The sequence below is a fragment of the Arachis hypogaea genome, chromosome 4 (assembly GCF_003086295.3).
Source record: "Arachis hypogaea cultivar Tifrunner chromosome 4, arahy.Tifrunner.gnm2.J5K5, whole genome shotgun sequence".
Lineage (NCBI taxonomy): Eukaryota > Viridiplantae > Streptophyta > Magnoliopsida > Fabales > Fabaceae > Arachis > Arachis hypogaea.
In genome coordinates this window covers 127,929,041-127,956,164 of record NC_092039.1, presented here as the reverse complement: position 1 = coordinate 127,956,164, position 27,124 = coordinate 127,929,041, and the positions used below count along the sequence as shown (strand labels likewise).

The 27,124-nt window shown below is 35.8% G+C and overlaps 4 protein-coding genes and 1 long non-coding RNA gene across 7 annotated transcripts; 3 read left to right on the top strand and 2 right to left on the bottom strand.

Moving 5' to 3' along the window:
• Positions 1–33: 33 nt before the first annotated feature.
• Positions 34–11,234, top strand: LOC112744926 (uncharacterized). 2 transcript variants are annotated; one of them, XM_072234190.1, is made up of 6 exons: positions 34–1,030; positions 2,668–2,709; positions 2,890–3,780; positions 5,081–6,847; positions 6,957–8,165; positions 8,303–11,234. In XM_072234190.1, exons 1-5 carry the CDS (start codon positions 184–186, stop codon positions 8,156–8,158), a joined length of 4,749 nt encoding a protein of 1,582 aa, XP_072090291.1. In that variant the 5' UTR covers positions 34–183; the 3' UTR covers positions 8,159–8,165; positions 8,303–11,234. The 2 variants fall into 2 exon arrangements, with proteins under 2 accessions (XP_072090291.1, XP_072090292.1); XM_072234191.1 differs by lacking the exon at positions 34–1,030 and adding an exon at positions 1,364–2,341.
• A 328-nt stretch (positions 11,235–11,562) lies between these two features.
• Positions 11,563–15,290, top strand: LOC112744929 (receptor-like kinase TMK4). 2 transcript variants are annotated; one of them, XM_072234196.1, is made up of 3 exons: positions 11,639–13,126; positions 13,265–13,822; positions 14,016–15,290. In XM_072234196.1, the coding sequence occupies exons 1-3, from the start codon at positions 11,992–11,994 to the stop codon at positions 15,209–15,211; spliced, it is 2,889 nt and encodes a 962-aa protein (XP_072090297.1). In that variant the 5' UTR covers positions 11,639–11,991; the 3' UTR covers positions 15,212–15,290. The 2 variants fall into 2 exon arrangements, with proteins under 2 accessions (XP_072090296.1, XP_072090297.1); XM_072234195.1 differs by having other exon boundaries at positions 11,563–13,822.
• On the bottom strand, positions 14,983–16,628 carry LOC140184011 (uncharacterized). The gene is made up of 2 exons (XR_011880669.1): positions 16,131–16,628; positions 14,983–15,649 (listed from the first exon to the last, which is right to left on the bottom strand). It is a non-coding gene; the product is annotated as an uncharacterized lncRNA (long non-coding RNA).
• A 4,381-nt stretch (positions 16,629–21,009) lies between these two features.
• LOC112744927 (receptor-like kinase TMK3) lies at positions 21,010–24,461 on the top strand. Its single transcript, XM_072234192.1, has 2 exons — positions 21,010–23,185; positions 23,263–24,461. Exons 1-2 carry the CDS (start codon positions 21,304–21,306, stop codon positions 24,435–24,437), a joined length of 3,057 nt encoding a protein of 1,018 aa, XP_072090293.1. The 5' UTR covers positions 21,010–21,303; the 3' UTR covers positions 24,438–24,461.
• Positions 24,462–26,504: 2,043 nt separating this feature from the next.
• Positions 26,505–27,002, bottom strand: LOC112795489 (uncharacterized). Its single transcript, XM_025837419.1, has one exon. It carries the CDS (start codon positions 27,000–27,002, stop codon positions 26,505–26,507), a length of 498 nt encoding a protein of 165 aa, XP_025693204.1.
• Between the last annotated feature and the right edge of the window lie 122 nt (positions 27,003–27,124).

Here is a 27,124-nt window from a genome sequence, read left to right as displayed (position 1 = left end):
TTTATTCTGTATTTAAATCAAGTAAACTATCCGAAACATTACATTAGTTAGAGTAAAGGCAATTACTATCCTTTTCTTTGAAATTTCATATCTTGCAGTATCCCTTTAATCTTGTTTAACTATCTTATTCATTTTGCGAAGTTGATTAAACACAAACACTACGATCCTCAGCTATTTTCTAAAATGGCTTCTCTGCTTGTTATGCTTCTCCCTCACTTAATGATCCTCTTGATAATGATTCAGATTCCTCCATACTTAAGCTCCAATGATGATAACTATACAAGTTGTGCTGATACTCGCTATGATTGTGGGAAGATTAACAACATTGGTTTTCCATTCTGGGGAGGAAATCGTCCAAAGCAGTGTGGCCACCCTCTTCTACAACTCAACTGTGATCCTGATCATGACTCCACTACTTACATAACCATCAAGAACATGACATACCGGGTTTTGGAGGCATACTCGGAAAACCAAACCATGAAAATAGCAAGAGTTGACTACTTTGAAGGTTTATGCCCTTCAAAACCAGTAAACACAAGCCTTGACTTTGAGCTCTTTGATTATGGGCCTGGCAATAAGAATCTTACCCTCTTCTATCATTGTTCTTTAAATAATGGTTTGCCCAATTCCATCCCCGGATTTCTTAATTGTTTCTCAAATAGGACTTCAAATGAATACTTTTATGCTAGGCCTGAAGCTCTAGGTGCTCCTCCTTCTAGTGTTGTTTGCACAACAAGTGTGTTTATTCCATTGTTGTTGCAACTTGATGTTGAAGTGGAGTTGACATGGAACAACATAGAAGGTGCTATCCAAAATGGATTCTTGGTGAAATGGATAGGAAGTGTAACAGAATGTTTCAAGTGTATGAACTCAGGTGGAGCCTGTGGCTATGATTGGAATTCAAAACAGGCAACATGTTATTGCAAAGATGAGTCTAATTATTCAAATCTGGGTGATGGGCTCATCAAAACTTGTGATTCTTCTGCTACCTCACCACCTCATCAAGATGATCATGTCCTTCCAAATTCAGGTATGTTATATACATGATATATGGCTATTTCAATTGCAGGTATTTCCTGTAAGTAGCCGCTTAAACAAGTTTTCCTACCTTCCCTTCAATTTCTAAATTTATTATTCATGTATGTACTTTCGAAACAAATAAGCTAATGATCTAATATGCAATTCAAATAATTTGTTAGCCTTGCTTTGAATTTTCATGCTGTCGAAATTTCAACTATATATTATCCATGTGAAGCTGACTAGTGAGCAGTGACAACGACTTCGTGCACTGAAAAAGTCAGCGAAACGCGTTACTCCATTTCTTTGCCTCATTCATGTACTAATAATCTCCATGGATGCAAATATCGTTTACCTTATTTTTATTATATCAAGTCTTCGTCTCCTTTCTCCTTTCTCCTCTGTCTGCTGCATTTTGAAGTTTGAACCCAACTCCTATATATTTTCTTCTTCTTTTCCATCATCACTTCTCCTTCTTGTTCTTGTTCTGCCTTTGCAACAATGAAACCTCTTTGTCGTCTTCGCCGTCTATCTTCCATATGGATGTTCATCTTGGCTCTTATTGCCATGGCAACCCACGTTCCAACATCTGTAGGTGCTGCTGATAACGTTAGTTACTTGGCGTGCAAGAACACTTTAAGCTGCGGATCCATCAGCCAACTCACTTACCCTTTCTGGGGTCAAATTGACAACACTAATAACAGGTCAAACTATTGCGGTGAGCCTAACTTGAAGATCACATGTGAAGATAACAACAATAATAATGGAGTCCCAAAGTTCATAGTGGATTCTGTCAAATACAGGATTCTTGATTGGGACATCGGTAAAGAGAATCTGACAGTTGCTAGGGACGATTACTTTAGTACTAGCATTGATTTCTGTTCAGGAGATTTCAGCAACAACACCTTGGATGAAACCATACTTCAATATGATGATAACAGTGTTGTTAATATCACACTCTTGTACAAGTGTTCTTCAGAAACAAAGCCTTCGGATCAGTTTAAGTTTGTTCAAAGTTGCAGCAGCGGTAGTGTCTACTATGCTGAACAACAAGATAATGAGGCGCTGCCTTATTATGGAAGTTGCAGCACTGTTATTTTTCCTGTTTCAAAGGCCCTAGCTTCGACTTTTGCTAACAGTGCCAATAACCCCATTACTACTACAATTCAGCAAGCGTTGGAAAGTGGTTTTGGCTTGAAATTATTGCCTCAGATTGATGATCAGTGCAGAGGATGCACTAACTCAGGTGGCAATTGTGGTAGCAATGATGGACATTTCGCCTGTTTCTGTAATGATGGAACTCGTTCTAATTCTTGTTCATCGGGTATATATGTTTCTTAATTTCATGAACATGCATGCGCCTGTTGACTTCTATATTCTGTTGCAATAAATTTTGTCTATAAATTAAACTATGTACTGCCATTTTCATGTTGAAATCAACTCTATCAAAACAGGCTTTTAGCAATAAGGAAGTATAATCTTAAACCAAGAGGTTTTATAGAACCACTAACACTGTTACTTCCGTGTTACTAATTAATAGTGTTTTAACTGCATAGTTATATGCATTTCACGAGATTATTATGTATTATCTAAGTATTAATCTTGTCTTTAATTTTACCACGTCTAAGTTATTGATCTTTTAAATTTTAGGATCATCTTCAAAGTGGAACTGGCGGCTTAAGACAGCTATAGGTAAAAATAAAAGTTAATTAAAGTTCCTTTTACAATAATTATTACCATCATCTCTTTTGCTAGGATACAGTGGCTAGTATCTTTTATAATTAGAACAACAATCATCTTATATATATATACAAAAAATCAGTTACCGAAAATGTATTTTTAAAGTTATAGGTGTTCTTTCAATATATATAGGTGCAACAGCAGCTGGTGTTGGAATTGTTGTAGTCTTTGCTGTGGTCATTTGCAACCGCAAGAGATACTTCAGTTTAGCACAAAAGAGGTTAATCTTTGGAAAAACAGGGGAATCTGATGACCAGAATGTGGAGGATTTCATCACAACTTATGGCTTTCTGGCCCCAAAGAGATATAGTTTTTCAGAAGTGAAGAAAATCACAAACTCATTTTGTGATCAATTAGGCAAAGGGGGATATGGTGTTGTGTACAAAGGGAAGTTATCTGATGGTCGTCTTGTTGCAGTGAAAGTGATAAATGAATCAAAAGGGAGTGGAGAAGAATTCATAAACGAGGTTGCTAGTATTAGTAGAACATCTCATGTGAACATTGTCTCGCTTTTGGGATTTTGCAATGAGAGAAACAAAAGAGCACTCATTTATGAGTTCATGTCTAATAGCTCATTGGATAAGTTCATTTATGGAAATGGATCTCCAACTCCCACTTGCAATTTGGATTGGAACACATTGTATCAAATTGCAATTGGCATCGCTCGTGGACTAGAATATTTGCATCGAGGATGCGGTACAAGAATTTTACATCTTGATATTAAACCTCAAAATATTCTCTTGGATGAAGATTTTTGTCCTAAAATTTCTGATTTTGGATTATCCAAGATATGTCAAAAGAAAGAGAGTATTGTGTCCATATTGGGAACAAGAGGAACTATTGGATATATTGCACCTGAAGTATTTAGTCGCATGTATGGTGGCATTTCGCACAAATCTGATGTATATAGTTATGGCATGTTAATTCTTGAAATGGTTGGAGGAAGAAAGAACTACGAAAGTGGAGGGTCAAATTCCAGCGAGATGTACTTTCCAGATTGGATTTACAAAGATCTTGAGCAAGGTAACATACCATCTCATATTCACTCACTTGTGACAGAAGAAGAAAATGATCTGATAAAAAAAACTACTTTAGTGAGCTTATGGTGCATTCAAACAAATCCATCAGATAGACCATCAATAAATAAAATAGTAGAAATGCTAGAAGGACAATTGCACTCAATACCATTTCCTCCTAAGCCTTTCTTGTATTCTACTTCAAGTCTACCCTTACAAATTTCACATATATCTTCTAGCAACATGGATGATCAGTCCAATTCAATAACCACGGTAAAAGATGGCTCCGTAGAATCAAAGGAAGCAAAAGAGAGAAAGGCTGTGATAATTGGTGATGATTTTGATCCTTGATGTTTGATTGAGATGAGAGATAATTGATGATATTAAATTTGTTAGCTATAATTATCCAAGTGTGAGGATCTATAAATAGAACAGTGATGTAGAATATTTAACTCCTATTTAAACATATTTATTTAAGACTCTTTAAGAGAATAATTTGTTTTTATTTTATGAACTACTAAATTATCTAGCATATCTAATATTTTAGAGACCAATATATCACTCTAAGTTTATGTTAGTGCATGCATTATGAGAACGATTATTTTATGTGTACACTAAAATCAGTCACCAATATAAAATATATATTGGAATACAAATACACATTGAAAATAAATTAAACTACACATATATTTATATACAAATATATTGATGGCTGATTTTAGTGACTGATTTTGGTGTATGAATAGCATTTTTGTTATGAAATCTGTAAAAATCCGTGATCTTCACGTGCAGGCTTGCATGCGTGGTATAAAATAACAATAACAAATGCAGAGACCCTGGTTGTTTTATGCTAGAGACCACGTTAGTGGGTACATTTAGTCCAAAAGAAGCAGCTAGGTTAGCGTTGAATGGCAACAAACTAAGGTGTACCTTCACCTAACATTAGTCATTTTTTAGTACTATACTCCCAGTTACTCTGGCTTGCAATTGGCATATTATCCCTCGTTTTCCTACTCAAATTCTGTCATGTATATATATTCTATTGTTGGTGATGCATTGAGCTTCAATACTCTATTAGATTCATGAGATCTAATCTTTTTACTGGGTTCATGTTTGAATAAATCTTTTACGAGAGAGGTGTCCACTAATGCAAGGCAGATAGAATTATAACGAGTTTTGTAATAACATCATCTAAGTTTATTGCTACTTGCTCGCTCCAATGACATACCTCAAATCAGAATCCAAAATTATTATTGGCTTTTATACTCTAGTGCTCTTCTTCATGACCTCTGTCCTTTCTGATGAAGGAGAAGCTGCATACATGTTGAAGCTTATGAATGCACTCAAACCCCCTGGCTGGTCCAACACCACCCACATGTGCCACTGGACTGGCGTGAGTTGCAACAATCAAAGTAGAAGGATTGAAGAGATCTTTCTCAAAGAAATGTCACTGACGGGAACAGTTCCTGCAGGCCTCAACGACTCCCTCTCCCAACTCACATACCTCTATCTCTCCTACAATAACCTGGGTGGGCCTGTTCCCTCTCTCGCCAACCTCTCTTTCCTCCAAGTAGCGTACCTCGACAACAACAACTTCACCATCATCCCTCATGGTTGCTTCCATGGTCTTACTAGTTTGCAGTCCTTGCTCCTGAATAACAACACCAACCTCCCACCATGGAACTTTCCTACGGATTTGACTGCTCACTCCTCTCAACTCGATGTCCTCGATCTCTCTTCTACAAATCTCATGGGATCCGTACCCAACATATCCCATTCCTTCCCAACTCTGCGATATCTTTCTCTCTCTAACAACAACCTCTCCTCCATCCCTGAGGATTGCTTCCACAACCTAACCAGTTTGGACGTCCTCTCTTTGGCCAACAACACCAACCTCCTACCATGGACCTTCCCCCTCGATTTGACTCATTCCTCATTCAAACTCTCCTACCTCGACCTCCAGGCTACAAATCTCATGGGATTCCTACCAAACTTATCACATTTCTTCCCCGACTTGATTACCGTTTCTCTCTCCAACAACCACCTTACCTTCATCCCCCAAGGTTGCTTCCAGGCTCTACCCTATTTGGGGCTGCTGAAGTTGGGAAACAACACCAACCTCACACCATGGACCTTCCCCGACTTGATTCAGTCCACAAAAATACAAGAGCTCAATCTTGTTGCTACAAATGTCATGGGCTCTCTACCAGAAATATTTGACTCCTTGACAAGTTTGGAGACTCTTCTTCTCTCCAACAACAGCCTCACTGGTGTCTTGCCTGAGTCTTTTGGAAGGTCCAAGATTACCACATTGCACCTCAACGACCAGAAGGGCAAAGGATTTTCAGGTACAATGGATGTTGTTTCAAATATGATCGATTTGTCTGAGGCGTGGCTTCAGGGGAACTCATTTGATGGATATATCCTTGACATGTCTCGTTGTACTGCCTTACAAGATTTACGACTTGCGCACAATCGATTTACAGGTGTGGTTCCAGATTCTCTGATAAATCTCAGTCGCAAGAACCTGCAAACTGTTATTTTGAACAACAACTTTTTTCAGGGTCCTATGCCTAACATTTTAGGAGATTCTGACAGTACGAATGTTGGAGATAACACCACCAATGCCTTTTGTCGAGACGACTATGATCCTTGTGACGAGAGAGTTACCATTTTGCTTGAAATTGCATCTGCATTTGGATATCCTTATTTGTTGGCCCGTTCATGGCGAGGAAATAATCCATGTCATAATTGGAGTTTTGTTGCATGTACTGCGACTATGATTACAACCGTGAATTTGACAAGGCAGAATTTGACAGGAACTATCTCAGATGCATTTGGTAAATTAACTCATTTGGAAAACTTGTATCTGAGTGGTAACAATTTAAACGGTTCAATACCTGAAAACTTCACATCTCTTCATCAACTCAAGAATCTCGATGTCTCCAACAACAACTTATCAGGAAAAATTCCCAATTTCTCACGTGGAGTATACCTGAATACTGAAGGTAACCCTTCGTTTGAGAGAAGAAAACCTTCGGGCAAGAGAAGAAATCCACCTGCTTGGATCAAAGGTACACTAATGATCTATTTACAATGCAGTATCAGTTTTATAGTTGTAGGGCTTTCTTTCATGGATATAAGTCGCTGTTTGAAATTATACTTTTCATTGCAAGCATGCAGGCGCAATAGCAGCAGCAGCAGGTATTGGAGGTCTTGTTTTCTTGGTTATAATAATTTGTAACCGAAAGAGGTGTCTTAGCTTGTTACAAAGGATTTTGTGGAAGAAAACAGGACCATTTATTGATAATGAATTTGAAGAATTTATGAAAACTTATGGATCTTTGATGTTAAGGAGATATAATTATTCTGAAGTGAAAAGTATGACAAACTCATTTCGTGATAAATTAGGAAAGGGAGGATATGGCATTGTATACAAAGCATATTTAAGTGATGGTTGTCTGGTAGCAGTGAAGGTATTGACCGAATCTAGCGGAAGTGGAGAGGAATTCCTGAATGAGGTAGCTAGTATTGGTAGAACTTCTCATATGAACATTGTCTCGCTTTTGGGATTTTGCTATGAAAAATATAAAAGGGCACTCATCTATGAATTCATGCCTAATGGTTCTTTGGATAAGTTTATCTACAAACAAGAATCTCCCAATGCTATTTGTAATTTGGATTGGAATACATTGTTTCAAATTACAATTGGTATTGCAGGAGGATTAGAATATTTGCACCGAGGATGTGCTACAAGAATTTTACATCTTGATATTAAACCTCAAAATATTCTGTTAGATGAAGATTTTTGTCCAAAAATTGCTGATTTTGGATTGGCAAAAATATGCAAAAAGAAAGAAAGTATTGTATCTTTACAAGGTACAAGAGGAACTCCGGGATACATTGCACCAGAAGTATTTAGCCGAACTTTTGGTAAAGTTTCTCACAAATCTGATGTGTATAGTTATGGAATGTTGATTCTTGAATTGGTGGGAGGTAGAAAGAACTACGACACCGGCGGATCACTTACCAGTGAAATGTACTTTCCAGATTGGATTTACAAGGATCTCGAGGAGCAAAATATCCTCGGACGGGGTTTGTCCACTACAGAAGAAGAAAGTGATATGATAAAGAAAATTACTTTGGTGAGTTTATGGTGCATTCAAACAAATCCATCGGATAGACCATCAATAAACAAAGCAGTAGAAATGTTAGAAGGACCACTTCAGTCAGTGCCATATCCTCCAAAACCTGTCTTATATTCTCCTCAAATGTCTATCTCACAGTTTTCACGAATCTCCTATAACAGTACATATGAGGAGGATTCTGAGATTGTTGAGGAGACTATTTCCATCAATAAAATGAGTTCAAAATTTGCAAAGTAAATGTAATGTAAGTAATACTCACTGTGATTGTAGTTTTGCATGCATTTTCCCCTTATGAGACATATATTGCTTTCCATAATTTTTTTTCTTTCTTCTTTTTGGCCCTTGCATTCCTTCTATTAAAAATAGTAAAAACAATTGCAGGAAATGAGTCACTTCTTACACCATTTGATTGCAAAACAATCCGGAGCTTGAATTGAAGCAATGAATAAGCTGATACTTCAAAGACGGTTGGTATTGAATTCCTCCGTGAAGCTATATTTGAATGAGGTTATTTTTTTTTTAATGCATTTTTATCAACACATGGACAGATAATAAATACATATATAGAATAAATTATATTTCATTTAAGTTTTAAGTTTCAATGAATTGAATATGTATATGGACGAGTAGATGGTGGTGCGGTGGGTTAAGCAAGAAATACTCAAAATGCCTATTAGTACTTATAGAAACAGAGGTTCTTATAAATCCAATTAAAATCAAATTAATCTATGAATCTGATATGCTTTAATTTTATAGTTTCTAGTTTTTCTTAGTGACAATTTACAGGTTTGTGAATTAAGAACTGGTGATACCGGATTGAAAGTGACAATTTCCTCATAAACTTTCCTCAGAGATTTCAAACTTCATTAGAGAATATTTCCACATTTTACCTGAATTCCAACATCACTTTTAATTAATAGACTTAGTCTTTTTATATGGTGTTTATCCTTTTTTATTTTTGGTTGTTATTGGATCGAAGTTGTTTCTTTCTTCTTCCTATCATATGTTTTTATGGAGATATATTTTTTTCTAAACTGTTGACTTGTATATATTTTTGATCTATTATCTTTTTTTTGTTCCATCTTTGTATATATATTTTTTATCTGAAGATGTGTCTTAAATTTGTTTACTTTTCTTTTTCCTTAATCTCTTGATTATTATCTCATCTAGGTCTGATGATATTAGTATTAGTAAAGTTAGTTCCTACCATCAATGAAAAATATAAATGAATAATATAAATGATGTTTTGAATAAATAAACTTTTTGTTATATTACCTGTTTTATTGTTGTAATAGGAGTTGAATTTCTGTATTTTTTGTTGGGACAAATGCCTTTGGTAATTGTGTATTGTTTAGAGCATAGTTAAAATCCTTTTTTTTTATTTCAAATATAAGTATGAAGTTAAATTTTTCGATTGGGATGATACTTAAGTGTCATTGCTATCTTGGAGTGTAATTAGATTTAAGATAGTTGTATTCAATTATTTTTTTTCTCTATCAAATAGTACAAAAGTTATTGTAGCACTTTGATCTAAAATCTTTAATTTAATTTTGAATCTATAATAATTATTGAATTAGTAATTTATAATTTGATAGAATTTTTTATGATAGGTATAATTTGATAGAATTTGATAAAAAAATTTATAATTTGAATCTATAATATTTTTTTTATGTTGTAGCGCAAAAAAAAATTTTTTTTGTGGATTTTTCTTTGATATATACTTATTCTTCTTCTCCTAGTATATACAATTTTTCAATGACATCTATAATAGTAAAAATAAAAATTTTTAGAATATATATTGTGTGTGTATAATAATATATTGAATAAACTATTTTTAATAAAAATAATTTAAATAGCATACAGTAAAAATACATGTTAATAATATTTTATGTTGTAATACAAAAATTGTATTTTTTGTAAGTTTTTTTCTGACATCTACTTATTCTTCTTCTTTTCCTAGTGCATATAATTTTTCAATGACATCTATAATAGTGAGATTAAAAATTTTTAGAATATGTATATTTTGTATGTGTATATATATATATTTTGAATAAGTTATTTTTAATAAAAATAATTTAAAAAGCATAAAATAAAAATATTTATTAATATTTTTTTATTCATTCTGTCAGACAATGTTTTAAGTGATACAAATTTAAAGTAGTACTAAAAAAAATAAAATTGATTCTTTGATTTAAATAACGAATTTAAATAAGTATAATTATAAAGATCTTAAAATATAATTATATATAAAATATTACAAAATAATAAAAAAAAGTATACATAATAAAAATAATAAAAGTGTTTTTTCTCATAAATTTATTTTTAAATATAATAAATATTTTTATTTTGTATTTAATCATCTAATAGAATCATTTTTATGAAAATGGATCTCCAACTCCTACTTGCAATTTGGATTAGAACACATTATATCAAATTGCAATCGACATAGCTTGTGGACTAGAATATTTGCATCGAAGATGCGGTATAAGAATTTTACATTTTGATATTAAACCTTAAAATATTCTCATGAAGATTTTTGTCCTAAAATTTTTTATTTTGGAATAGCCAAGATATGTTAAAAGAAAGAGTATTGTGTCCAGGCCATATTGAAACAAGAGAAACTATTGAATATATTGCACTGGAAGTATTTAGTTGCATGTATGGTGGACTGGTGGTGTTCCGCACAAATTTGATGTATATAGTTATGGTATGTTAATTCTTGAAATGATTGGAGGAAGAAAGAACTATGAAAGTAGAGGGTTAAATTCCAGCAAGATATACTTCTCAAAATGGATTTACAAAGATCTTGAACAAGGTAACATACCATCTCATATTCACTCACTTGTGTCACATGAAGAAAATGATCTGATAAAAAAAATTATTTTAGTGAGTTTATGGTGCATTCAAACAAATTCATCGGATAGACCATCAATAAATAAAATAATAAAAATGTTAAAAGGACCACTACACTTAATACCATTTCTTTTTAAGCCTTTCTTATATCCTACTTCAAGTCTACCATTACAAATTTCATATATATCTTCCAGCAACATGGATGATGAGTCAATTCAATGACCACGGTAAAAGATGACTCCCAAGAATCAAATGAAGCAAAAGAGAGAAATGCTGTGACAATTGGTGATGATTTTGATGTTTGATTGAGATGAGGAATAATTGATGATATTAAATTTATTAGCTATAATTATCCAAATGTGAGGATCTATAAATAGAAGAGTTATGTAAACCATATTTATCCTGTTTAAACATATTTATTTAAGACTCTTTAAAAGAATAATTTGTTCTTTTTATTTTATGAAGTACTAAATTATCTAGCATATCTAATATTTTAGAGGCTAATATATCACTCTATGTTTTTGTTAGTGCATGCATGATGAGAATAACTATGTTATGTGTATATTAAAATCAGTCATCAAAGTTAGTTATTACTTATTAGTGTAAAATATATATTAGAATACAAATATACATTAAAAATAAATTAAACCACGTATATATCTATATATAAATATATTGATGATTGATTTTAGTGTATAAATAGGATTTTTGTTATAAAATCTGTAGAAATCGATGATCTTCACATGTTGCATGCGTGGTATAAAATAACAATAACAAATCCAGAGACCATGGTTGATTGGTTGTTTTATGCTAGAGACCACTAACGTTAGTGGGTACATTTAGTCCAAAAGAAGCAGCTAGGTTAGCTTTGAATGGCAACGAATTAAAGTGTACCTTCACCTAACATTAGTCATTTTTTTAGTACTATATTCCCAGTTACTCTGGCTGGCAATTGGCATATTATCCCTCGTTCTCCTACTCAAATTCTATTGTATGTAGGTAACATTATTTGATTCATATAATATTTGGCATGGTGTTGGTGATGTATTATTGAGCTTCAACATTCTATTACATTCATGAGATGTAATCATTTTACTGGGTTCATGTTTGAATAAGTCTTTTACGAGAGAGGTGTGCAGTAAAGCAAGGCAGATAGATAGAATTATAACGAGTTTTGTAATAACATCATCTAAGTTTATTGCTACTTGCTTGCTCCGATGGCATACCTTAAATCAGAATCCAAAATTATTATTGGCTTTTATACTCTTGTGCTCTTCTTCATGACCTCTGTCCTTTCTGATGAACGAGAAGCTGCATACATGTTGAAGCTTATGAATGCACTCAAACCCCCTGCCTGGTCCAACACGAAGCCCGTGTGCGACTGGATAGGCGTGGCTTGCAACAATCAAAGTGGAAGGATTGAACAGATCTTTATCAATTCAATGTCACTGACGGGAACAGTTCCTGCAGGCCTCAACGACTCCCTCTCCCAACTCACATATCTCGATCTCTCCGACAATAATCTGAGTGGGCCTGTTCCCTCTCTCGCCAACCTCTCTTTCCTCCAAGTAGCGTACCTCGACAACAACAACTTCACCACCATCCCTCATGGTTGCTTCCATGGTCTTACTAGTTTGCGGCACTTGAGCTTGAATAACAACACCAACCTCCCACCATGGAACTTTCCTACCGATTTGACTGCTCACTCCTCCCATCTCCATACCCTCGACCTGTCTTCTACAAATCTCAAAGGCTCCTTACCACCAAACATATCCCATTCCTTCCCAGTTATGGAGTATCTTTATCTCTCTAACAACAACCTCTCCTCCATTCCTGAGGGTTGCTTCCACAACCTAACCAGTTTGACTAGTCTCCAGTTGGCCAACAACACCAACCTCTCACCATGGACCTTCCCCCTCGATTTGACTCATTCCTCATTGCAACTCTACCACCTCGACCTCGAGGCTACAAATCTCATGGGATCCCTACCATACTTGTCTCATTTCTTCCCACATTTGAACCTAGTCTCACTCTCTAACAACAACCTCTCCTCCATCCCTGAGGGTTGCTTCCACAACCTAACCAGTTTGAATGTCCTCTCTTTGGCCAACAACACCAACCTCAGACCATGGACCTTCCCCGACTTGATTCAGTCCACAAAAATACAAGAGCTCAATCTTGTTGCTACAAATCTCATGGGCTCTCTACCAGAAATATTTGACTCATTGCCAAGTTTGGAGACTCTTCTGCTCTCCAACAACAGCCTCACCGGTGTCTTGCCTGAGTCTTTTGGAAGACCCAATAAGATTACCACATTGCACCTCAACGACCAGAAGGGCAAAGGATTTTCAGGTACAATGGATGTCCTTTCAAATATGATCGATTTGTCTGAGGCGTGGCTTCAGGGGAACTCCTTTGATGGATATATCCCTGACATGTCTCGTTGTACCGCTTTACAAGATTTACGACTTGCGCACAATCGATTTACAGGTGTCATTCCACATTCTCTGATAAATCTCAGGAACCTGCAAACTGTTACTTTGAACAACAACTTTTTTCAGGGCCCTATGCCTATCTTTTCCGTAATTACCGAGAGTACGAATGTTGGAGATAACACCACCGATGCCTTTTGTCGAGACAACTTTGATCCTTGTGACGAGAGAGTTACCATTTTGCTTGAAATTGCATCTGCATTTGGATATCCTTATTTGTTGGCCAGTTCATGGCGAGGAAATAATCCATGTCATAATTGGAGTTTTGTTGCATGTACTGCGACTATGATTACAACCGTGAATTTGACAAGGCAGAATTTGACAGGAACTATCTCGGGTGCGTTTGGTAAATTAACTCATTTGGAAAACTTGTATCTGAGTGGTAACAATTTAAAAGGTTCAATACCTGAAAACTTGACCACTCTTCATCAGCTCAAGAATCTCGATGTCTCCCACAACAACTTATCAGGAAAAATTCCCCATTTCTCACGTGGAGTATACCTGAATACTGAAGGTAACCCTTTGTTCAAGAGAAATCCACCTGCTTGGATCAAAGGTACACTAATGATCTATTTGCATTGTGCATCAGTCTATGTATGCATGTTTAGCTTGTTTGCAAGTATATATGAGTCTGTGAGTGTGTGTGTATATATGAACTTACAATGCAGTATCAGTTTTATAGTTGTAGGGCTTTCTTTTATGGATAAAAGTCGCTGTTTGTAATTATACTTTTCATTTCAAGCATGCAGGCGCAATAGCAGCAGCAGCAGGTATTGGAGGTCTTGTTTCCTTGGTTATAGTTATTTGTAACCGAAAGAGGTGTCTTAGCTTCTTACAATGGATTTTGTGGAAGAAAACAGGACCATTTATTGATAATGAATTTGAAGAATTTATGAAAATTTATGGATCTTTGATGTTAAGGAGATATAGTTATTCTGAAGTGAAAAGCATGACAAACTCATTTCGTGATAAATTAGGAAGAGGAGGATATGGCATTGTATACAAAGCATGCTTAAGTGATGGTTGTCCAGTAGCAGTGAAGGTGTTGACCGAATCTAGCGGAAGTGGGGAGGAATTCCTGAATGAGGTAGCTAGTATTGGTAGAACTTCTCATATGAATATTGTCTCGCTGTTGGGATTTTGCTATGAAAAATATAAAAGGGCACTCATCTATGAATTCATGCCAAATGGTTCTTTGGATAAGTTTATCTATAAACAAGAATCTCCCAATGCTATTTGTATTTTGGATTGGAATACATTATTTCAAATTACAATTGGTATTGCACGAGGATTAGAATATTTGCACCGAGGATGTGCGACAAAAATTTTGCATCTTGATATTAAACCTCAAAATATTCTGTTAGATGAAGATTTTTGTCCAAAAATTGCTGATTTTGGATTGGCAAAAATATGCAAAAAGAAAGAGAGTATTGTATCTATACAAGGTACAAGAGGAACTCCTGGATACATTGCACCAGAAGTATTTAGCCGAACCTTTGGTAAAGTTTCTCACAAATCTGATGTGTATAGTTATGGAATGTTGATTCTTGAATTGGTGGGAGGTAGAAAGAACTACGACACCGGCGGATCACTTACCAATGAAATGTACTTTCCAGATTGGATTTACAAGGATCTCGAAGAGCAAAATATCCTTGGACGGGGTTTGTCCACTACTGAAGAAGAAAATGATATGATAAAGAAAATTACTTTGGTGAGTTTATGGTGCATTCAAACAAATCCATTGGATAGACCATCAATAAACAAAGTAGTAGAAATGTTAGAAGGACCACTTCAGTCAGTGCCATATCCTCCAAAACCTGTCTTATATTCTCCTCAAATGTCTATCTCACAGTTTTCACGAATCTCCTATAACAGTACAGATGAGGAGGATTCTGAGATTGTTGAGGAGACTATTTCCATCAATAATTCAAAATTTGCAAAATAAATGTAATGTAAGTAATACTCATTGTGATTGTAGTTTTGCATGCATTTTCCCCTTATGAGACATATATTGCTTTCCATAACTTTTTTCTTTCTCCTTTTTGGCCCTTGCATTCCTTCTATTAAAAATAGGAGTTAAACTCCAAAGTGGTTCCTGAGATTTACAGTTTGCACCAATTTAGTCCCTGACTTACCAATTGCACTATTTATGTCCCTGACTTTGTAAAAATTGCACCAAGGTTGTCCCTAGCCACATTTCCGGGCAAATTAATGAACGTCAGCAGTGACCTGGCACTGAGAAGCCACGCTGGCGTAGATAACGGCAAGCTGAGGTGGCAATTGAAACTGTTTGACCCAATGTGGTCCCTATACCTAGTTTTAATCCCAATTTCTAGCATGGCATCGTCGTGTGATTGTGTATATGATCATTTATGTTCAACAACTACAGGGATACGCAATATCATCAATTCACTTGCTAACTCTGTATGCACTTAACATATAACACTAAACAAGGAATGAATTCTACTATTTTAGTTCAATTTGGTGTTAAGCAAGAACATTCACCAAGTGCATAACCAAAATTCAATCTAAATCATCATAAAAACTTATAGAAAACTGCACAATATGAGTTACAATGCCTAATGAAAACAAAATTTGAAGCCTATGATGATCAGACATAAGATTTAACTTTCAGGCAATTTATCGAACAGGTTGTATGCAGGATTCATAAACAGCAATTTCAATTTAATGTAAGCATCAATCAACCCAAAAATTTCAACCAGCCAATACACATTCAGTCCAGAAACACAAATAATCAACTATCCTAAGTCTAACAAGATCAGTAAAAGCAGAATCAAAAGGCACTGAAATAAAAAAAAATAATTAGAAAAAAAAAGAAACAGACACAGAGGATGGAATGGAACCTGCGTTGAGGAGTGAAAAAAGAAGATAGCGTAAGGAGCGGAGGTAGTGTCGTAGTGGCACAGAGTTTCGCCGCCGCTGGTGGTTTTCACCGGAACTGGAAGGTGCAGACATAGGTGGCGCCACGAACAGGGGTGTTGCGTACAGGAGGAAAGAAATGGAGAAATAGGGAAGAAAGAAAAGGAAGAAGGGAGGAGGGAGGGTTAGCGACGGTGGTCGCCGGCGGTAGGGACGGACGGACGGACAGAAGGCTGGTGTGGAGGTCTGCGGGCTGGGCTGGGTTTCAGAGAAGAAGTGAAGAAAGAAAGAAGGTTGGGCGGGCGTGGCTTCTAGTGCCAGGTCACTGCCGGCGTTCATTAATTTGCCCAATGGTGCAATTGGTAAGTCAGGAACTAAATTGGTGCAAACCGTGAATCTCGGACCACTTTGAGATTTAACTCTTAAAAATAGTAAAAACAATTGCAGGGAATGAGTCACTTCTCACACTATTTGATTGCAAAACAATCCGTTGCTTGAATTGAAGCAATGTATAAGCTGATACCTCAAAGACAGGTTGGTATTGAATTCCTCTGTGAAGCTATGTTTGAATGAGGTTTTTTTTTTTAATGCATTTTTATCAACACATGGACAGATAATAAATATATATATAGAATAAATTATATTTCATTTAAGTTTCAATGAGTTGAATATGTATATGGACGAGTAGATGGTGGTGTGTAAGTTAAGCAAGAAATACTCAAAATGCCTATTTTTTTTTTTTTTTACCAAAGATAGAAGATTCGAACCCGCAACCTCTTAATTGAGTATAGGGAGACTATGTCATTTGAGCTATTACTCATTGCCTCAAAATGCCTATTAGTACTTATAGAAAGAGAGGTTCTTATAAATCCAATTAAAATTAAATTAATTTATGAATCTGATATGCTTTAATTTTATAGTTTCTAGTTACAGGTTTGTGAATTAAGAACCGGTGATACCGGGTTGAAAGTGACTTATCAAAGAGGGAGGAGATTTAACTAAGAAAGTGACTTATCAATCAATATTAAAAGCAGCAATTTCAGTTACACTTGGATGACTTAGATTAAACATAATTCTTGATAGTTTACGGGAAAACACTGTGCATTACTTCATTAACAGCTACTTTTTACTCACCCTGATCCATTGGAATTCGCAAGATTTATTATATTTGCCATAAGGTAATTAAATCTGACGCATGTTTTTCTATTTAATTCACGTAATATTCAATGAATCACATAATTATTCAGAAGTGAAGAGAATCACAAATTCATTTTGTGATCAATTAGGCAAGGAAGGATATGGTGTCGTGGAAGAATGGAAGTTAGCTGATGGTTCTCTTGTTGCAGTGAAAGTGAAAAGTGAATGAAGAGGGAGTGGAGAATAATTCGAAAATGAAGTTGTTAGTATCAGTAAACCATTTGCACGTGAATATTGTCTCACTTTTGGGTTTTGTATGAGAGAAATAAAAGGGCACTCATTTCTAAGTTCGTTTTTAATAGTTCCCATCTATGGAAATGGATCTCGAACTCTTACTTGTAATTTGGATTGCAACACATTGTATCAAATATTCAAATTGCAATTGACATAGCTTGTGGACTAGAATATTTGTATTTTGATATTAAATCTCAAAATATTCTTTTGAACGGAAATTTTTGTCCCAAAATATGTCAAAAGAGAGTATTGTGTCTGTGTTGGGAACAAGGAGAACTATTGCACTTGATGTATGATGAGTTTGGAAAACTCTAAATTAATATTTGTGATGATTAAATATTATTAAAATAATTAATTGCAAATTTATTAATTTGATTTTCATCTAACATATGTTAATTAATAATTTTGTGTTGCAGGTTTTATAATTGGGCCGAAAATAAAATATAATTGCTACAAGCCCAAGTGTGATTTTATTTCTAATTCAGATTTGATTCAAAAATGTTCAAAGAAGTATGGCTGAATTGTTGTGATATTATTTGGGCCAAATTGAAGCTATTATTGTTACAAGCCCAAATTAATATTGATGTGATATTATTTGGGCCAAATTGAAGCTATTATTGTTACAAGCCCAAATTAATATTGATGCTACAAGATCCAATGCATGATCTGAATCCACTAAGCATAGAAAGCAAAGTTCTATTGCTTCCAACAGAACTTCTTTACTCATCAAAAAGTAGAATTCAAAATTTTATTGAGTAAAGCTAATAAATGCATGGGAAATATGAGAGAGAAAGTTTCATTGATTTGATTGATGGCCTTTAATGAAAGGCACACTACCAAGAAACAAAAAGGAAGTGGACATTTAATTTATTTTGTCTAAATCCTTTAGTTAATGTTCATACCTTCCTTTCTTCTCTCTTTTGCTTCTAACCTTCGGTCATAACACAGAGAAACCATGGAAGCTAAGCATAGCCACCGAAGAGAAAAAGAAGCACGCTACAAGACCATCAAAATGATGGCACGAAAAAGAAAAAGAAAAGTATGCTGTGGCTAAGATCTTCAACCATGAATGGTAAGATATGGTGATGAGATCTTGGCTTTTTCATACCAAAAATGGTAGAAGAAGATCTCGGCCAACAAGAAAGAGATTCTTGGAGGCATGACTTGTCTTTGATTCTGCTCAACCACCACAGGAAGTAGCTAGAGTGGCGAAGTGATGGAAGAGGCAGAGACTGGAGCAGATGAAGCCATCATCATCATGAAGTATCAAGGGTCAGAAATCCATCTTGGAGAGCAAGCCAAGGATGGAGCGTTCGGATTGATGAATGGTGATGACCAAGAAAGGACTAGAGGTAATTGCATGTTGGGTTTTGCATGGTTATCTCTTCTCTCTCTATGTGGCCGAACCGGTTTTGTTTCTTGGAGAAGAAGAAGTTGGCTTGGTTTTTGGCTTCAAAAGTGGAGGCTTCCCTCTTCTATAAAAAGAGAGAACAGTCACTGTTTGAAGTAAGGAGAAAGTTTGAGAGTGCAAGGCACAGAGTTCTCAGAGCTACCTGAGCTAACAGATTTTTCTTCTCCTTCAATGTATTCTGTTTTGTAATTTTTCTGTTTAATTTTGTCATGTCTTGAGTCTCATGGAAAAAGGCAAACAGTGAGGTTTGTATGAAAAAGCCATAGAGCGGAAAAAGACAGAGAGTGCAAAATTAAAAGAAAAAGTCATAATTGTAATCAGGAAGATTATAGTGAAATTCCATCATGTTTGTGATGGAGACTGGATGTAGGCTGCACTGCACTTAGCAGCCGAACCAGGATATATCTGGGTGTAATTTTCTCTCTTCTCTACTCCATTTCTGTTTCTACTGCACAAGAGCAAAAACAAAAAATATCTCGTGTCAAGTGATGAGACAAAAAGAAAAATCTCGTGGCCAGGGACGAGACAAAAGAAAAAGTCTCGTGGCTAGTAACGAGATAAAAAGACAAGAAGTTTTCAAAGTTGGTTTCAAAGGTCAGCAAGTATTATCAAGCGAAAAAGGGGGCTAAGATTCAACTCCCCCTTCTCTTAGCCACTGATAACCATCAATGTATTTAGTCGCATGTATGATGGTATTTCTTACAAATATAATGTATAAAGTTATGCCATGTTAATTCTTTGAAATAATTGGACGAAAAAAGAATTAGGAGAGTTGATTGTCAAATTTCAACGAAATATACTTTTTAGATTGGATTTATAAAAATCTTGAGCAATGCAATATATCATCTCGTACTCACTTATGACGGATGAAAAAAAATAATCTGATAAAAAAAACTTACTTTGGAGAGTTTGTGGTGCATTCAAACAAATACATCAAATAAACTATCAATAAATAAAGTAGTAAAAATATTAAAAGGACGACTACACTAAATACCATTTTCTCCGAAGCCTTTCTTGTATTCTACTTCTTACAAATTTCACATATATCTTTCCAGCAACATGGATGATCAGTCCAATTCAATTACCATGGTGAAAGATGGCTCCCTGGAATCATGAAGCAAAAAACAGAAAGACTGTGATAATTGGTGATGATTTTGTCCATTGATATTTGATTGAGATGAGAGATAATTGATGATATTAAATTTGTTAGCTATAATGATCCAAGTGCGAGGATATATAATAATAGGAAAAGGGTGAGAAAAGAAAAGAAATATAACCTTGGCAGAGCACCATTCTACAACTTGTTTCAAGTTCTGCAGTCTGTTTATCTCTTGTTTTCTTGTTTTCCTTTCTTTTTCCCAAAGGGTCCCCTTCCTGATCTACAAATAATAACATATATCCAAAATTTACTCCACTTCTTGGCTACTTAGATTAAAAGTAAATATGAATCATAATTAGTTTGTGGTTTGCATCCTTTCCTATTCTCACTGTGCAGGTCACGCAAATGTTACAAAAATAATGGGCAGTGTTAAACCCTTTAGTATGTCTGGCAGTTAATGAATCTGGCAGCAAAGGAAGACAAAATTGACAGACACCTGAAACTCAATGTAATACATAAATAACTAAGAGAAATGCTAGGGGTTATCAAAATTTTTTATTTTTGGCCATTATTTAGTTATTAATTTAATTCTTTTAGTTTAGTTCTTTTAGTCTAATTATTCAACAACATTCTTTATCTCATATTTTTAAATATTAATAACTAATGGATGACCAAAAATAATGAATTCTTATAGTCTTCTAGCATTCTTCAATAACTAATTCAAGAGAACTAAGTGTCACCATAGAAATTAGAATGCAGTTGAAGATATAATATTGCAATTGTTCTAAGATATATTATGAAACTTTACATATCTCATTCCACGCTTGTTTTTCATAACCCAATTAATTATTTTTTATTTTTTTTTTAAGGTCAGAGTTTATAAAAATGATAAAAGGGTTTAGCGCCGGCTGAGGACTTAATTGAGATGCTTGTTAGTACCCTGGCTGCCAATTGGCATATTATTCCTCGTCTTCCCGTTCAAATTCTATCATGTATAGATAATTGTTGAGAGTGATTCATATAACAGTTGGCATCATGATGGTGATGCATTGAGCTTCAATATTGTATCACATTCATAAGCTGTAATTTTTTTTACTCGGTTCATGTTTGATATATCTTTACGTACACACTGTACTCAGCCAAGGCAGAAAGAATCATAACAAGTTTATATGAACAAGAGTATAAGATCATCCAAGTTTGTTACTTGCTCTCTCCAATGGCATACCTGAAATCAGAATTCAAAATTATTATTGGATTTTATACTCTTGTACTCTTGTTTTCTTCTTTCTTCAGGATTTCTGTCCTTTCTGATGAAGCTAGCAACGAAGGTGCATACATGCTGAAGCTTATGAATGCACTCAAACCCCCTGGCTGGTCCAACACCACCCATATGTGTCACTGGACTGGCGTGACTTGCAACAATCCAAGTGGAAGGATTGAAAAGATCGATCTCAGTTCAAAGTCTCTGACGGGAACAGTTCCTGCAGGCCTCAACGACTCACTCTCCCAACTCACAGTACTCGATCTCTCCTACAATAATCTGAGTGGGCCTGTTCCCTCTCTCGCCAACCTCTCCTTCCTCCAGGAAGTGTACCTCCACAACAACAACTTCACCACCATCCCTCATGGTTGCTTCCATGGTCTTACTAGTTTGCAGTACTTGATCTTGAATAACAACACCAACCTCAAACCATGGAACTTTCCTACGGATTTGACTGCTCACTCCCCTCAACTCAATATCCTCTACCTCTCTTCTACAAATCTCATGGGATCCCTACCAAACATATCCCATTTCTTCCCAACTATGCGAGATCTTGATCTCTCTAACAACAACCTCTCCTCCATCCCTGAGGGTTGCTTCCACAACCTAACCACTTTGTATGGCCTCTTTTTGGCCAACAACACCAACCTCGCACCATGGACCTTCCCCCTCGATTTGACTCATTCCTCATTCAAACTCTCCGACCTCTTTCTCGAGGCTACAAATCTAATGGGATCCCTACCAAACCTGTCTCATTTTTTCCCCTACTTGAGAACCCTTTCTCTCTCCAACAACAACCTTACCTCCATCCCCCAAGGTTGCTTCCAGGGTCTACCCTCTTTGACGTGGCTGTGGTTGCGAAACAACACCAACCTTGCACCATGGACCTTCCCCGACTTGACTCACTCCACACAACTGAAAGAGCTCAAGCTTGCTGCTACAAATGTCATGGGCCCTCTACCAGAAATATTTGACTCCTTGACAAGTTTGGAGACTCTTCTTCTCTCCAACAACAGCCTCACTGGTGTCTTGCCTGAGTCTTTTGGAAGGTCCAAGATTACCACATTGCACCTCAACGACCAGAAGGGCAAAGGATTTTCAGGTACAATGGATGTTGTTTCAAATATGATCGATTTGTCTGAAGCGTGGCTTCAGGGGAACTCCTTCGGTGGATATATCCCTGACATGTCTCGTTGTACCGCCTTACAAGATTTACGACTTGCGCACAATCGGTTTACAGGTGTGATTCCAGATTCTCTGATAAATCTCAGTAGCAGGAACCTGCAAACTGTTACTTTGAACAACAACTTTTTTCAGGGCCCTATGCCTACTTTTTTCGGAGCTTCTGACACTAATAACACCGCCAATGCCTTTTGTCGAGACAACTTTGATCCTTGTGATGAGAGAGTTACCATTTTGCTTGAAATTGCATCTGCATTTGGATATCCTTATTTGTTGGCCAGTTCATGGCGAGGAAATAATCCATGTCATAATTGGAGTTTTGTTGCATGTACTGCGACTATGATTACAACCGTGAATTTCACAAGGCAGAATTTGACAGGAACTATCTCGGGTGCGTTTGGTAAATTAACTCATTTGGAAAACTTGTATCTAAGTGGTAACAATTTAAGCGGTTCAATACCTGAAAACTTCACATCTCTTCATCAACTCAACAATCTCGATGTCTCCAACAACAACTTATCAGGAAAAGTTCCCGATTTCTCACGTCGGGTAAACCTGAATACTGAAGGTAATCCTTCGTTCGAGAGAAGCAATCCTTCGCCTGAGGGAAGAAATCCTTCGCACAAGAGAAGAAATCCACCTGCTTGGATCAAAGGTACACTAATGATCTATTTGCACGGCTTTCTTCTATGGATATAGGTCGCTGTTTGTAATTATATTTTTTCATTGCAGGCGCAATAGCAGCAGCAGCAGGTATTGGAGGTCTTGTTTTCTTGGTTATAATTATTTGTAACCGGAAGAGGTGTCTTAGCTTCTTACAATGGATTTTGTGGAAGAAAACAGGACCATTTATTGATAATGAATTTGAAGAATTTATGAAAACTTATGGATCTTTGATGTTAAAGAGATATAATTATTCTGAAGTGAAAAAGATGACAAATTCATTTCATGATAAATTAGGAAAGGGAGGATATGGCATTGTATACAAAGCATGCTTAAGTGATGGTCGTCTAGTGGCAGTGAAGGTATTAACCGAATCCAGCGGAAGTGGGGAGGAATTCCTAAATGAGGTAGCTAGTATTGGAAGAACATCTCATGTGAACATTGTTTCGCTTTTGGGATTTTGTTATGAGAAGTATAAAAGGGCACTCATTTACGAATTCATGCCAAATGGTTCTTTGGATAAGTTCATCTACAAACAAGAATCGTCAAATGCTATTTGTAATACGGATTGGAACACCCTGTTTCAAATTACAATTGGTATTGCACGAGGATTAGAATATTTGTATCGAGGTTGTAATACAAGAATTTTGCATCTCGATATTAAGCCTCAAAATATTCTGTTAGATGAAGATTTTTGTCCGAAGATCGCTGATTTTGGATTGGCAAAAATTTGCAAGAAGAAGGAGAGTATCGTATCTATAATAGGTACAAGAGGAACTCCTGGATACATTGCACCAGAAGTATTTAGTCGAACCTTTGGTAAAGTTTCTCATAAATCTGATGTGTACAGTTATGGTATGTTGATTCTTGAATTGGTGGGAGGCAAAAAGAACTACAACACCAGTGGATCACTTACTAGTGAGATGTATTTTCCAGATTGGATTTACAAGGATCTCGAGCAAAATACACTTGGACGAGGTTTGCCCACTACAGAAGAAGAAAATGATATGATAAAGAAAATTACTTTGGTGAGTTTATGGTGTATTCAAACAAATCCATCAGATAGACCATCAATAGATAAAGTAATAGAGATGTTAGAAGGGCCACTTGAATTAGTGTCATATCCTCCAAAACCTGTATTATATTCTCTAAAAGTATCTATCTCACAGCTTTCACGGATCTCCTATAGCAGTACAGATGAGGAGGATCCTGAAATTGTTGAGGAGATTGTTTCCATCAAATAAAATGAGTTAACATGTGTAGTGTAATTATACTGTAAGTTATATTCTCACTTAGATTGTAATTGTGTATGTCTTTCCCTCTTATGAGGCATACATGAAAATATGCTTTAATTTTCATACTGGGCGGAAAGTGTAATTAAATACTTTATTGCATGCTGTTTATCATTGAGATTTATAGGAAAACTATACTCCTTATTACCTAAAGTATGAGTTAAAAAATAAAGAAACAAGTGTATATGTGCAATAAATACATAGACCCAGGCAACTCACTCTATTGGATTTTGTCAAAGCATTAGGTGAAAAGTAATTGTAAGTTGTAACTAACCATACAATCAAAACTCAGAAAGCGATTTATTAATCAATTAAAAGCAACAATTTCGGTTACACTTGGATGACTTTGATTAAACATAATTCTAGCTTGTTTATGAGAACACCCTGTGCCATTAATTCATTAACAGCTACTTTTGCTTACCCTGATCCCATTGTAATTAAAAAGATATATTATTCAATGATAATTTCATATATTTTGTTACTTTGGACTAAAATGTACCTAGACCGAAATTTTCTTAATTGGAATTTGCTTTTGTCTTAATTAGCTAGTCAAGAAGCAAAAAAGATTCCTTCTAACTTCTAACTTGGCATAAGAATTTCACATCTGTTATAAATAGACTTAGAGTAAAAGGCAAACCTATATATATATATATATATATAAAGGCTGTTAGATAAAACAAATCCTCAATAATGCACATGGTAGGGACTGTGGAGATAGTTAACCTTATTTCACACAATTTGAGGTCAATTTTAATCAAAGAATACAAACAAAAGTGGCTCAGCATATTTTGCCATATGTATATGCAATTAGATACCATGCAACCCTAAACGGGTACACTTAACTCTTTCTCTTTGGCAAGCATAAAACATTGTCATTTTCTTAGGTTGCAAATTTGACTCTGTCCCTATGAAACAAAAGATAACGATAAACTTGTGATTAAGATATTAATCACAACGGATTTACTCACAATTAAATCTCAGATCTGAAATCTCTCTAGCTAGGTAGCATCATCACTTGCCAACATTATGCCCAACATCATTATTTAGGAACCCCATAGTTTAGAATATTAAAGGCTTCCAAATGTACAACAAATGCAGAATCCACATTATGCACTGAATGGAAATTCGTACACGGGCCTACCATATCAAGTGTTTAGGACTATACAAATACAAAAGAATATTTATAATGTGCATGTATTATTGCCCTTTAATAATTGAACTAGAACTAAACACTATACTAGAATTTAGCCACAATAAGACATCATTATTATTAATTTTCACTTTCTCATTATGCACACCAACAACCTAAATAAAGCATTATTACTTATGCTTAAGTGTGAGAACATCTAAAAATGCCTTTAATCTAGAACATTAGTACAAAACTAGAAGATAAAGACACTAGTAGTACTTAGAAAACAAGAAAACATCTCAGGGCAGAGACACATGGAAACTGCAAATAGAGAGAGACTTTTGTTTTTTTTGGAAAGCATCCTAGTTCTCTTAACTCATCCACGTCCCAATATTACTAAGTACTAACACGTACACTTATTAAATTTAGTTATCTATTAATCAATCACTTAATTAATTAACTAATGATTCTCCAAAGTCAAAAAACAAAAATCAAAATATCGCATTGCATTGCATGCCATTTTCTTCTGATCTTCTACACGCAAAACAAAAATTTACAAGAATACAAAAGAAGCCGTTGGGCATCGTTAGTCAAACGTACAACTTCCAACAAATACGGCGTCGTATAGATGCTACCGTAATGTTAAAAAATAAAAATGCGCCAAACGTTGTAGTTACGTTAAGTCGTTAAGCACACCCATAATGATATAACAAACGCACGCGGAGCACGTTAGCAGCAAGCAGAGAATATTATTCTTTTCTTTTTTTTTTTTTTCTTTTTTTTTTCTGTTTCTTTTTTTCTCAAAAATTTAAGTTAACTAGTTAAGTAATGAAATAAATAAATAAAAAAATAAAAATTCCGGAATTAAGCTTATCCGTACAGTCATGACACTACTCAGGAATTGTCACTAACATCGGTCGCCATGCTCGTCGGAGTAACCGGTACCGGAACGCCGATGTTATTGGCCGGAGAGCTGCGCCGCTGCTGCGTCGGAGTGGAGATCCGGAGCGGAACCTGACGCCGAAAGCGGAGCCGCCGGAGACAAATCCGTCCTGCTCATGGTGGTGGAGCTGTTGCTGCTGTTCTAATTCTCGGCAGCTCTTGGCGGCGGCGGTGTTTTCTGCTGGCGGCGGCGATGGAGAGGAGACGAAGAGGTCCTTGAGCTTGTGGCGGACTCTGGTGGTGGTGGTGGTGGTGTCGGGGGGATCTTGCGTTGGCGGAGGATGGAAGCGTCGGCGGTGGTGGTCGGAGGAAGGGCGAGTTAGGAGCATGCGGAGGGTCTTGCGGCGGCGGAGATGAATAACAGGGCTGGTGGTAGGGCTGCGTGTTGGACTGCCGGCGACGGAACATTGAGTGGCTAAGAGCTTGAATTTATGAAGGTTAGGCATTTGTGATGCATTTAGCAGAAAATTTTAATTTAGGAACGGTTTTTTAGAGAGAGAAACTGAGATCTGAAGGAAGAGAGAGAAAGAGAGAGAAGAGTTACTAAGGAAGTGGCTTTATTGGGAGA

What these genes read in the sequence shown, in the direction of transcription:
- LOC112744926 (XM_072234190.1), top strand. Translation starts at nt 184, where the DNA reads ATGGCTTCTCTGCTTGTTATGCTTCTCCCTCACTTAATGATCCTCTTG. An exon ending in GCGGCTTAAGACAGCTATAG is followed by an intron (nt 2,710 to 2,889) that starts GTAAAAATAAAA and finishes CAATATATATAG; the next exon opens with GTGCAACAGCAGCTGGTGTT. An exon ending in TCCACCTGCTTGGATCAAAG is followed by an intron (nt 6,848 to 6,956) that starts GTACACTAATGA and finishes GCAAGCATGCAG; the next exon opens with GCGCAATAGCAGCAGCAGCA.
- LOC112744929 (XM_072234195.1), top strand. Translation starts at nt 11,992, where the DNA reads ATGGCATACCTTAAATCAGAATCCAAAATTATTATTGGCTTTTATACT. An exon ending in TCCACCTGCTTGGATCAAAG is followed by an intron (nt 13,823 to 14,015) that starts GTACACTAATGA and finishes TCAAGCATGCAG; the next exon opens with GCGCAATAGCAGCAGCAGCA.
- LOC112744927 (XM_072234192.1), top strand. Translation starts at nt 21,304, where the DNA reads ATGGCATACCTGAAATCAGAATTCAAAATTATTATTGGATTTTATACT. An exon ending in TCCACCTGCTTGGATCAAAG is followed by an intron (nt 23,186 to 23,262) that starts GTACACTAATGA and finishes TTTTCATTGCAG; the next exon opens with GCGCAATAGCAGCAGCAGCA.
- LOC112795489 (XM_025837419.1), bottom strand. Translation starts at nt 27,002, where the DNA reads ATGCCTAACCTTCATAAATTCAAGCTCTTAGCCACTCAATGTTCCGTC.